This window comes from Saccopteryx bilineata, chromosome 4, assembly GCF_036850765.1.
Source record: "Saccopteryx bilineata isolate mSacBil1 chromosome 4, mSacBil1_pri_phased_curated, whole genome shotgun sequence".
Classification (NCBI taxonomy): Eukaryota; Metazoa; Chordata; class Mammalia; order Chiroptera; family Emballonuridae; genus Saccopteryx; species Saccopteryx bilineata.
In genome coordinates this window covers 172,835,199-172,847,873 of record NC_089493.1, presented here as the reverse complement: position 1 = coordinate 172,847,873, position 12,675 = coordinate 172,835,199, and the positions used below count along the sequence as shown (strand labels likewise).

The 12,675-nt window shown below is 45.3% G+C and overlaps 1 protein-coding gene across 3 annotated transcripts in view; it reads left to right on the top strand.

Moving 5' to 3' along the window:
- The window catches only part of JAKMIP2 (janus kinase and microtubule interacting protein 2), a 174,454-nt gene that overhangs the window by 96,154 nt on the left and 65,625 nt on the right, over nt 1–12,675 (top strand). For all 3 annotated transcript variants that reach the window (XM_066272909.1, XM_066272908.1, XM_066272907.1), the window contains exon 2: nt 4,795–5,071. In XM_066272909.1, coding sequence (XP_066129006.1) covers nt 4,943–5,071 — 129 coding nt within the window. In that variant the 5' untranslated portion in view covers nt 4,795–4,942. The remainder of the gene's footprint in view (nt 1–4,794; nt 5,072–12,675) is intronic.

The following is a 12,675-nucleotide window of genomic DNA, read 5'->3' as shown; positions in this document are numbered from 1 at the left end:
AAAGAAACAGAGAGAAATAAACAAGGACAGACAGACAGGAAAGGAGAGAGATGAGAAGTATCAATTCTTTGTTGCAGCACCTTCGTTGTTCATTGATTGCTTTCTCATATGTACCTTGACTGGGATGCTCCAGTAGAGCGAGTGACTCCTTGGCCCAAGCCAGTGACCTTGGACTTCAAGCCAGCAACCTTTGGGCTCAAGCCAGCAACCATGGGGTCATGTCTGTGATCCCACACTCAAGCCAGCAACCCCGTGCTCAAGCTGGTGAGCCTGCGCTCAAACTGGCGACCTCAGGGTTTCAAACCTGAGTCCTCTGTGTCTCAGTCTGTTGTTCTATCCACTGCACCACCACCTCGTCAAGTGTGGCCCTACTTTTTTGACTAAATATGTGGCCACATTTTCAACAGAAAATTGTGATGTATTTTAGGATGTGAGAACCAGTAGGAAATATAGTTGTCATCAAAATGTTAGTATTTCACCTGACTAGACGGTGGCGCAGTGGATAGAGCGTCAGACTGGGATGCGGAAGACCCAGGTTCGAGACCCTGAGGTCGCCAGCTTGAGCATGGGCTCATCTGGCTTGAGCAGAAAGCTCACCAGCTTGGACTCAAGGTCGCTGGCTCGAGCAAGGGGTTACTCGGTCTGCTGAAGGCCCGCAGTCAAGGCACATATAAGAAAGCAACCAATGAACAACTAAGGTGTCGCAACAAAAAACTGATGCTTGATGCTTCTCATCTCTCTCCATTCCTATCTGTCCCTATCTCTGACTCTCTCTCTGTCCCTGTTAAAAAAAATGTCAGTATTTCTAGGATATTATTACTTTTCTGGACAGACTATATAGCCAGGGTTACAACCTATGATCAGTAGTAGAGATTCGTTCTGTTTAAATACTTACAAATTGATCAAATAAATGTTTCTAAGATCTTGACTATAAATATTCCTAATTTCTCTCTCTCTCTCTCTCTCTCTCTCTCTCTCTCTCTTTTTACAGGGATAGAGAGAGAGTCAGAGAGAGGGATAGATAGAGACAGACAGGAATGGAGAGAGATGAGAAGCATCAATCATCAGTTTTTCGTTGTGACACCTTTGTTGTTCATTGATTGCTCTTTCATATGTGCCTTGACCTGGGGCCTTCAGCAGACCGAGTAACTCCTTGCTGGAGCCAGCGACCTTGGGTCCAAGCTGGTGAGCTTTCTGCTCAAGCCAAATGAGCCCGCGCTCAAGCTGGCGTACTCGGGGTCTTGAACCTGGGTCCTTCTGCATCCCAGTCTGACGCTCTATCCACTGCGCCACCACCTGGTCAGGTTATTCCTAATCTCTTAACTTTAATCTTGTGTCTTAAAAAGAGAATAACACTGAATGGGAATTCTTTAACTTGGACATTTGTTATAATGAACAGATGCTGAAGTTTCCTAAACACTAAAAAGCCCCAACTACACCTGAGAGATCGTCCCGAGATTATTTCAAATGCAGCATCTGACTCAGTCTCCAGAAGTGGTGCACAAAGGGAAACCACTCTTCTCTTTCTTTTCTTCCGTTCTTTCAAGGGTTTTGTGCCAATGCCTAAGTAAGTCTACAGAGGACCAATAATAAGAGCAGCATTTTTAATAGAAGGGTTTCCATACGTGTGGCACTTGAGTTACAGTTATTTCTGCACATCCCCTACCATTCTTACTCAGTTTAAAATATCATAAGGACAGCATTTTATAGGCTATTTTGTTTCCACTGCCTTAGCCAATAGAAATAAAGCACTCAATAAATGGTAACTTATGTGTCATGAGCTATGTGAGACCATCACTTAAAGGCTTTCCTTTCATTGTCAGATAATTCAGTTCATAGCACTGTAGGTCCTCATCTTCCTTACCCTCATTTCAGAGATGAGGACTATAGAGAACCAAGTGATTTATCCAAAGTCCACACCTGTTAAACACTGGTGTGGAGCCTAGCAATGACTACATTAAACAAAATTTCAATAATGCTGTTCAGTTTATTTTAATTCTCAAAGCGAAGAATGTTGCCTCTTAGAAGTCTGCCAGGCATACTCTTTAAGGATTTGGCAACTCTTGAAAAGCAACCATGAGGATCAGCTCCAACAGCTAATTCAGGAGTATTGGTGGACAGTTGCACGACTACTGGAGACAGGCTTACTCTCCCTATCCCCTGACCATTCCCTATCCCCTTTCCCTAGGGTCACATCCAAAAGGCATGGCCCCAGTTCTCATAGGGTGGGTGGTAGAAAGCCCAGGATGCCAGCATGGTCCTCAAAGCTGAACACCAGGGTTCTTGAGAAAGATGCACCTGCTGGACCATGTGTGTGACCAGTGAGAATCCCCCTAGTCCTAGACTGAAGCCGTCCATGTACACAATACTCAATTTCCTGAAAAGTTGCATGGCACTCTTTCTCCAGTATCTTGTTATGTTTTCCCATTGACTTTGAGTAGTCAGTTTTGTTTGTTTGTTTAGAGAGAGAGAGAGAGAGAGGGACAGACAGACAGGAAGTGAGAGAGATGAGAAGCAACAACTCATAGTTGCAGCACTTTAGTTGTTCATTGGTTGCTCTCTCATATGTGCCTGGACTGGGTGACCCCTTGCTCAAGCCAGTGACCTTGGGCTTTAAGCCAACAACCTTTGGGCTCAAGCCAGTGACTGTGGGGTTATGTCTATGATCCCACGCTCAAGCTGATGACCATGCTCAAGCTGGTGAGTCTTCACTCAAGCTGGTAACCTCAAAGTTTTGAACCTGGGTCCTCAGCATCCCAGCCCGACACTCTAGCCACTGCACCACCACTTGGTCAAGTGACAAGTTAGTATTGATATTTTTCTAACCTCCTTTTTCCTATGAATCATGTAAGAATTTGTAAATCAGGATTCATCCTTTTTTTCTTTCCTCTTACTACTGTTCTGATGAAGCACAGTACGTGCTTAGTAAGTTCAGTAAGCAAGCTCCTTACCTCCATTCTCTCTCAACTCTGCCCCTGGAATAACCACACCAAAGCACTGCTCTCTTAGGCCATCCACCTGCCAAGAACTTTGACAGACCCCTGCACCACTTTTTTTTTTTTCTTTTTTCTGAAACTGGAAACGGGGAGAGACAGTCAGACAGACTCCCGCATGCGCCCGACCGGGATCCACCCGGCACGCCCACCAGGGGCAACGCTCTGCCCACCAGGGGGCGATGCTCTGCCCCTCCGGGGCATCACTCTGCTGCGACCAGAGCCACTCTAGCGCCTGGGGCAGAGGCCAAGGAGCCATCCTCAGCGCCCAGGCCATCTTTGCTCCAATGGAGCCTTGGCTGCGGGAGGGGAAGAGAGAGACAGAGAGGAAGGAGGGGGGGGGTGGAGAAGCAAATGGACGCTTCTCCTATGTGCCCTGGCCGGGAATCGAACCCGGGTTCCCCGCACGCCAGGCCGATGCTTGCACCACTTATTGAAAAAAACCAAAAAACAAAAAAGATTCCAAAATTCGAAGGCTGGCATTCCAGGTGTCCCACAAGTAGTCATCCCCAGGCAACCTTTCCAACATCAGTGCCATACACCATACCCTGGGTTGTAATTAACCAGGCCCCATTTTTATCACTAAATAGTTACCATGCTTTCTACTTGCTGAGGCTCAACACTTGTCATTTCTTCACCCAGGATGCCTCGCCTGCTGTCTGTTAGCATCCTCCTCGAGCCTCAAGTTCTGGGCCAATGCAGCCTTCTTTGGGGAGTCTTCCTCACTCACCTCACCAGGAGGGGAAGTCTCGTCTGTATTTCTGAAATAACTGGTTTATTTTTTAAAAAGCATTTTCCAGTAGATAATGATGAAGGCAATGAAGATAATGATGATGATAACATAGGTAGATAGGTAGATAGGTAGGTAGATAGATAATAGAGATAGTGGTGTTGTTGAGAGACGTTTGTTGTTTTTTGCCTTGAAACTCTAACTTCTTTTCAATTTCAATATATTGCACCTAAGACAGCATATAGAAGGAACTCTAATAATATTGACTAAATAAATAAGTGAGCAATCCAAATAACCCAATGCAATTAATCCTTACTTCTCATGGTGCGTTCATTGTATAATTTTAGGTCTTTCTATATAAAAATTTCTTCAAGTTGGAGCTCTTTAAGGGGTGATCATGAGGTCATCACAAAGGTTACTTTCTTTGACTAATACTAATTAAGTAGCTGGCATGTACCAGGTCTTGTGATGAAGTCTGAGAAGCACGCTGTAAATAAGAACGACACGTCCCTGCTCTCACCAAGTTTCAGGGTGGTGACCGCAATTAAACAATAAGGCACGTGAGAACCTAGGGGGCGTTTCCAGGAGGAACTGAGGTGGAAGCTGAGACCGGAAAAAGTCCTAAAAGGCACTCAGACTCCACTGTGTGTGTGGCAGGGTGTGAGGGTGAGGCTGTAAGGAGGACTGTGTGAGGAGGCTGAGCAAATAAATAGAGTAGGAAATGTCCCTTATGGGAAGAGAGAATCAGCAAATTAAAAGGCTCCTTATGGTTAGAGTACAAAGGAGTGAAATGGAAGAATGAAAGTGAGGAGAATGGGCAGGCTTAACACAAAGGGCACTTGGAGATGGGAAAGCTATATTCTCAGGTCTTTGAAGGGTTTTAAGCAGGGCACTGACATGATCAGATTGGGCGTTGGGGAAGATCGCTGGAAATTGACGTATAAAGTGGACGGAAGAGGGTGGGGACAGGAGCCTTCAGGAGGAGGCTCCCACAGGCAGCTCGGGCCGGGAAGGACTGTCAGGACCCCCCAGGTCTTGCCACAGCAGTAACTGCTGTCTCTTCCCACTCAGGGCTTCCAGGGCAGCGTCTAAGGAGACCTTACCAAGGAGCACCACACAGTAGCTGCTGAAACATCGCACTCCGGGACAAGAAATGATAACATGGCAGCACCAGTGTGAAAGGAATTAAAAACCAACGGACTCCATTTAGAAAGGAACAATGTCCAAGAAAGGGCGAAATAAGGGCGAGAAGCCCGAGGCGCTCATTGTCGCCCTGCAAGCTGCCAATGAAGACCTCAGGACCAAGCTCACGGACATCCAGATAGAGCTGCATCAGGAGAAGTCCAAGGTGAGTGCAGCAGCCTGCAGCCCCAGCCCGGAGGGCAGCCCCGGTCCAGTAGGCTCCTTCCTGCTGGTTGCTTTTCTGTATATACGGAGATTCTCTTGTGTGTGGCAGAAGGGAATTAAGCCCAGGATACACAGAAAGCCTGTTTCAGGAAATCAGGTAATAAAAATTGAGACAATAACTCTAAGGCCAGTAGCCGCGGCCACCATCACGGCCGCCTGGCCTGTCCAGGTTTGCATTTGATTCAGACAGACGGTAATGAAGCAACAGAGCCAATAACTGGTGGACCATTTTCCTTTATTCTAGACTCGTACCAGCCAACGAGTGAAAACAAACTCACAGGTACCAAAACCCATCCTTTCCAGCTGTTTCCTAGAGTCAAAGGCCTCGCCAGCCCCACTCAGTCTTCTCTGCATGCCTCCATTTTGGCTGCCTCCTCCTCTCCAACCATGTGGCCTCGCTCTTGTAACAACGTGGTCTCCTCCTCCTCCAAAGTGGCCGCCTAGCTCCTCCTTTTAAAACCTTTGGGTGAGACAATTCCTTCCCCAGCACATATTATCACCTAGACGACAGCCATTCATGTAGGCAGCACCATCTTTAACAATCAAAGTGAGCAAAAAAACCCAAATAACACAAATTTTACAACTTATTTGCCCAACAATGACCTCTACCACCACTACCTCCCCTCAACTCTTAATAGTTGTTGACTTGTGTCGCAGACCAGCGCAGCTAGTAATTGTCCAGGTCCTGAATGAGAACGGTGCAGAATGAAGAAATAAACTCAGAGAGAAAAAGGATGGGATCGGGAGGCCTCTGCAAGCTAATGGCAAGCCAGAGCAAAAGCAGCCCGCAGACTGCTTTATTATATAGTGTACAGCAGGGGTAGTCAACCTTTTTATACCTACCGCCCACTTTTGTATCTGTTAGTAGTAAAATTTTCTAACCGCCCACTGGTTCCACAGTAATGGTGATTTATAAAGTAGGGAAGTAACTTGACTTTATAAAATTTATAAAGCAGAGTTACAGCAAGTTAAAGCATATAATAATAATTACTTACCAAGTACTTTATATCGGATTTTTGCTAAGTTTGGCAGAATAAGTCTTTATAAAACAACTATCTTTTTATTTATACTTCAGTTGCTCCGCTACCGCCCACCATGAAAGCTGGAACGCCCACTAGTGGGTGGTAGGAACCAGGTTGACTACCACTAGTGTAGAGAATTAAAGTCTTTAAGCCATATGCAACTAAGGAAGTCTCTGATACAAGGTCACTCATCTGAGGCATAAAGGGGAATCCTCATAAGAGTGCACTCCCCCCCACCATGCAGTAGTCAAGGGTGTGGGGAAAAGCTTAGTCTTAAAAAGGGTGTTGAGAAGATCTTAGTATTAGAAGGGTGTTGAGAAGATCTTAGTCTTAAAAGGGTGTGGGAAGATCTTAGTCTTAAAAGGATAGGGAAGAGCTTAGTCTTTAAGCCCTAGGCTATAAGGACTTTGTCAGCTTGCAGCCTGTCTCCACAGACTTGGACAAGTTCCACCTTGGCCTCTCTAGGTTTTGCCCCCTATGGCATTTAGAGCACTCGTTCTAAGATGTATCATATCATGTCACTCAAAACCCTTCAATGACTTCCTCTGTGTCTCAAAATCAGTTTTTCCTGCCACTGCAGGTTACGCCCTGCAGCTCACTCTTTGACTCACCTCCTGTCTCCCATCTCCCCATCACTCAGCTCCAGCTTCTTGGGAGAATTAAGAGAGATAACGACCACATCCAGGGCCTTTGCTGTTTTCCTGCCCGGGTCAGCTCCATGCTCTGTCCTCACCTTTTTCGGGTGTCAGCTGTAGTGCATCCATCCGGGCGCACACAACCTCTAACACAGAACATGCCAGTTACCCCCCATAGTCTGGCCATTCTTGATTCATTTCATAGAAAACTACTTACTTACATACTTCTTTTGCTCTTATCTCTCCCCAGTCAAGTGCAGTCTCTAGGAGAGCAGAGACTTACTTTACCTCTATATCCCTAAAGCCCAAATAAATATCCAGAACTGAAATGCTCAACAGACATTTCTCGGAATGAGTCAAGGACTGAATGAATGGTGACTTGTTCCTTAAACCTCAGTTTCCTCATCAGTAACACGGTACTGTCTCGTAGAGCTAAGTTCGACAAGGACATAAAGTAGTTCTGAGAGTTAAATGAGATGATGTCGAGTGCTCAGAGAGCTGCCTGGCATGTAGTACACTCTCAAAACAAATGCTGATAGAAATATTCTTTCTAGTATGTTCTGCCCCGAGTCGGTGACTCGCTAGATTTACTTCTCTGAATCTCATAAATGGATTTGCTAGCAGTAATCACCACCAGAGCTGTGTGGATATCAGATAGGGTCGTGGGCAGGAAAGTGTTTTGAAAAATCCAACATGCATGAAGACATGTCTGCTCCCAGCAAACTGGACACAACCATGTCTGCATATAAGTTGCTTTATCTAGCTAATTTTTCATATAGTTGAAAATCATTTTTGGTCAAACTATAGATCACAAACCAACAAATTCCCTTATTCTGCTCTATTTATCTCTTCTTTGACATTACTATTAAATTTTAATTCATTATTTTCCCCCCAAATCTATTTCTCCTGGTTTCAGCCATAAATATTAGGTTGCCCAAAGCCCTTTGCTTCCTGTCTCAGCAAAACCTTGACTTGGATAATCTATTGTAAAATCTGTGAAAGAAATTTTTTACTTTCCATGAAGGTAAAAGGAACACGATGTTGTTTAAATTTTTTGTTTTGTTTGCGAAGACCAGCGCCCTTTTTGATCTCTCCTCGGGACAAATTTAAATGTCTCTGTGTCTCGATCTGTGATTCAGACGACTGATTCTGTTTCTCCATCTGTGTCTCGCAAGCATCACTGTGCCTTGGAGTAACCTGGGGGGGGCTTATTAAAAATTGAGGTCCCTGGGCCCCACATTCTGAGGATTCTTATAAACTAGGGAGAGTGAGGACCAAGATTTACAATTCTAACAGACAGTCCAGACAATACCCATGCAGATGATTCTCCACCTTCAAGTTGACAAGCTCAACTTTGAGATTCCTCCCTGGTGGGACAGTCTGTGGACATTTCATTGGTTTTAACTTTCCCTGGGGCGACGTAACATTTCAAGAGAACAGACTCCTTTAATTGTCGTAAGGACAGGATGATAAACTCCATTCACAGGAAGCAGCCGGTTGGCCTGGAGACCGGTAACCAGACACTGTCACCGATTTACAGAGAACAAACTCAGGAGATTTCAAAGAGCCAGAGGCCCCGAGGACCCCCACCACTGCCAATTTCCTACACATTCGAGTCTTTGAAAATGGGTAACTCGAGCCGGGCTGGGCTGCCTGTTCATCCAGGACCTGGCACCGGGAGCTAAGTCAGGAAGGGCCGTGTAATCTCCTCTTCCTCCAACAGGAGCCTGGAAGCCTGCCCCTGAATGAAAGCCCTGCCCTATCCTCTCCTCTGCAAACTGCCCCTGTCTCCCTCGCCTTGGCAGTTAATTACAATCCCAGCACAGGGGCTAAAGCAAAGCCCAGGCGCCTGTCAGCAGCCTTCCCCGAAGAACAAAGGGACTAGAGAGGGCAAACAAGGCCTAAAGCAGTTTTATTAAAATAAATATGATCATGTTTCCAAGGCCTAGGCTTTAAGAGAGAGAATATGAACAATGCCAGGATGTGAATTCATGCTCTCAGTTTGGTTCCAAGACCAGGATGGTAGAATGACAGTTTCACTCCTGGGGAATAGACCAGTTAGAGACTGGAAACCTTTGGGGCGATAGGGGCATTACTCATTTTCCAGAAAGATAAATCATCCTGTTGACATTGTGTAGAGAGCGGAGTCATAAATCCTTTGGGCTGATAATAGAAGTAGCTACACTTTGCTGAATGTTTATTGTCACACACTGTAATAAGTGTATTGTCTCCTGACATGCTCCTAGCTCTTTCACTTGGTGCCTGAGTGATCCTGAGCAGTTTATGAGATGCCTCAGTGTTTTCCTTTCCTCATCTGTCAAATGGGGTAATAGTGGTGTCTCTTTCATAAGGGGTGTGTCCGTATGTTAGTGTCTGAGCAATTTGTTTGTGTCAAAGCATATTAGGTGTTTTAATTCATTATCTCATTCCCTCCTCACTGCCACCTCCTGAGATGGGCAATGTTGTTATCCCCATTTTATAGATGAAGAAACTGAGGCTCGGTGAGGTAAAGCAGTTCACTCAGGGTCATGTGCTAGTAGGTGGCAGAGCTGGTTTCTCAACTCTCCTCCCCTCTTCACCAAAGTCTATGATCTTATTTTTTTGGTGTATATATATATAGAGAGAGAGAGTTCTATAGAGACATAATTGACATATAACATCTTATATATTTAAGATGTACAACATAATGATTTGATATATGCATATATTGCAAAATTATTACAATAAGTTTAGTTTACACTCATGACTTCACATAAATTTTTTGTGTGTGGTGACAACTTTTAAGATCTACGATCTTGGTGAATTTTGAATACACAACACAGTGCTGTTATTGACTGTAGTCACCATGCTGTTCATGATGTCCCCAGGACGCATTTATCAGAACTGGAAGATTGTGCCCAGGACGCATTTATCAGAACTGGAAGATTGTGCCTTTTGACCACTTCCCTCGCTCCCTCCCTGCTGCCCCTGGCAACCACAAACCTGAGTTCTGTTTCTATGAGTTTCTTTGTTTAGATTCCACAAATAAATGAGATTCTACAATATTAGTCTTTCTCTGACTCACTGATTTCGCTTAACCTATGCCCTCCAGGTTCATCCATGCTGTCTCAAATGGCAGCATTTCCTTCCTTTTTATGACTAAATAATATTCCTCTGTCTGTATAGACTACATTTTCTTCATTCATCCTTTGATGGACACTTAGGTTGTTTCCAGGTCTTTCAAAGCTTATGCTCTTTAAAAAATGTGAAGGTCTGGAAAAACTTAGAAACCTGAGGCAGAGGATGAGAGAATGCTAGAACTGTTCTTTCCACTATTATGCAAATTCGAAATGAAGAAACCAGTGGGAAGGGGCGTGGGAATGTGCCCCATATCCTTCTCCTAGATGTCTGCAGAGAAATGAAACAAAACTATTAGACATAGTCGGCTTCCAGTGAGTAGAAATTATCTAAGATTTGCCAAGCACGCATGGAATAAATGTTCGGTGAAGCAGGTCATTGTCAGCACACTCAGGCATAGGGGCTGGGGGGGTGGACCTCAGGAGGCACCGTGGTGGGGAGGAAGAGCACACACTGGGTCCTGTGTGCTGGATGACCGTGTCTTTTCTGGACCTGCATTTCTGCGTTTATCCAGAGCACGGATTGGATGAGCTAGAAGAGCTTTGGTTCTCTATAGCAGGATGAGGCAGGTAAGGCACTCATCTCTACCTGCACCAGCACGTCCTTCACTGAGCTAGTTCGCAGAACCCTTCAGTTGTCAGACCTCCCTGACCACCTAGTCTAAATAACGCTGTTCCCTCCTTCCATTTATTTGACCGCATCACCCTGTTAGATTTTTATCACAAAACACTGTATTATCTGAAGTTATTTTGTTTATTTGCTTGTTTATTGTCTGCCGCCCCACTGTGATAAAATGAGAGCTTCTATGGGTAAGAGACCATGTCTACTAAAGTTCCCTGTAAGACAGATCTCCGAAGTCAGGTCTCCCCTATGTCAGATGTCACAGTGTTTACAGTGTTGCCTGGCCTGTGTGAGGTGCACAGTACTGCTTGCTGGATGAATGTTCATGGTCCCTTTAAAAACTTTCCTGAAGACACACATGGCATAGTGTTTATTTAGGTGGGAATCTCTAGGCCCCAGAGTGGAGAGGCTTTCCATGCGGGTCTGTCCTTCTCTTGGACCAGCACTCTGAGCCACTAAGCTGTGTTGCTTTCCACTGATTGTCCCTTCTGTGGACAGTGAGGCCGTGAGCCAGTGCTCAGGGTGTGCGAGCCTGCCAGGGATTGCGGTGAGATGTGAAGCCCACCCCACGATCCCAGGGCTTCCAGGGTCTCTGTGAGGTAGCCCACAGCCGCAGGGGATGAAGGCACAGTCATGGAGGCAGCAGGCAGTGGGGCTGGGGAGGGGCAGGGCCTGGGCGGAGGCAGCTCCAAGCCGGAGTTCCACCATTGGAATAGCCCTTTGGAGACTGTGAAGCTTGTTCTCTGTCCTCACAGTGAGCCTGGGACTGAGGGCTTTACCATATTTCCCCATGTATAAGATGCACACTTTCCCAAAAATGTGGGGTCTAAAAACTAGGTGCGCCTTATACAGTGATTGTGGCATTTCAAATACCATAAATAGAACTGAGGATAAGGCAATATAAGAAGACAGTGATTCGTCATCAGACACAGATGAGGACAAGCTAACAGATGGGAGTTTTGACAGTGATGAGGAGTTATTTAAATTTTATGATGAATAAAACTTGAGTTCAATAACTTTATGTAATACATTTGTTTTCAAATTTAGGCCCCCAAATTAAGATGCATCTTATACATGGGGAAATACAGTAATTACTATTCTGATTTCACTGAGTGTTCAAACTCTTTAAATCATTCACTCCCAGTTGCCCTGAGTGGAGAAGCCGAAGGGGGAAGAATCCGGTCTTCCCTGAGGTGAGAAGCTAGGCAACGGTGAAAACCGTAGCCCACCCCGCTCTGCTGCTGCTGGGACTCTCAAAAACCCAGCAGTCTTCTCTAGCCTCAGATGACTGCTTCTGAGTCTCCAGGCTCTGGGCGCAAGTTTGGGACGGAGTATTTCTTGCTTTTTGCATCTTTATTTTGTTTTCAGGAAGCATAAGTGGCTCAAGTCAAGACATGAACAAATGGAATTCCTTGTGCTTCCCTACTTTGTATACAATTTCCGGAGAAGTCACCGGCCCCTGGCCCCTCCTTCACAGGTGCTGTTTGAGGTTTACTTAGTGCCCATGGAAATCCCTACCAGCCTGCTGTGGGTTTCGACCTCCAACAACAGCCAGTGCAGATAATCCAAACCGAAGCTTTTGTTAGCTTATCTTGCCTTGCTAACCTCTCAAACCTCTTTACCTTTGGCTGGACTGTACCATTTTTAATCCCAGATTTCTAAGGTCACTTGAGAGCTCACATCCTAGCCATCTTTATCTTGAAGAATTTACACTGACATTTTGCAAAGGCCAGGCTAGAATTGGGACAGAAGAAGAAAATAGGTGTGAGGTCTGTGGGGGGTGGGGGTGTCAGGCAGTTCCTTCTGTCATAACGTAAGCTTTCCCCTGTAGGATTAAATTGCCCTAGTGATAATTTTTTTCATAAAACCTGTCAATAGAAGGGATTTGGGAGCTCTGTCATTCAGAGCCTGTTCAGTGCTCACCCTTTTGCCCTGCCCCAACCCACACCCCACTCCTCTGTACACATCCAGGTTTAGATTAGATGCCACCAATGACAGGGAATGCGATACATACTGAGGAAACCTAGTTTACCTTTGAACCTTTGTTGCCTGCGAACATCTGTTTATGTTAGCAAAACAGTTACCATAGTCTTAGTGCAATAATAAAATGTTAGTCATAGCACGATAATATGGATACTTATATTTATGTT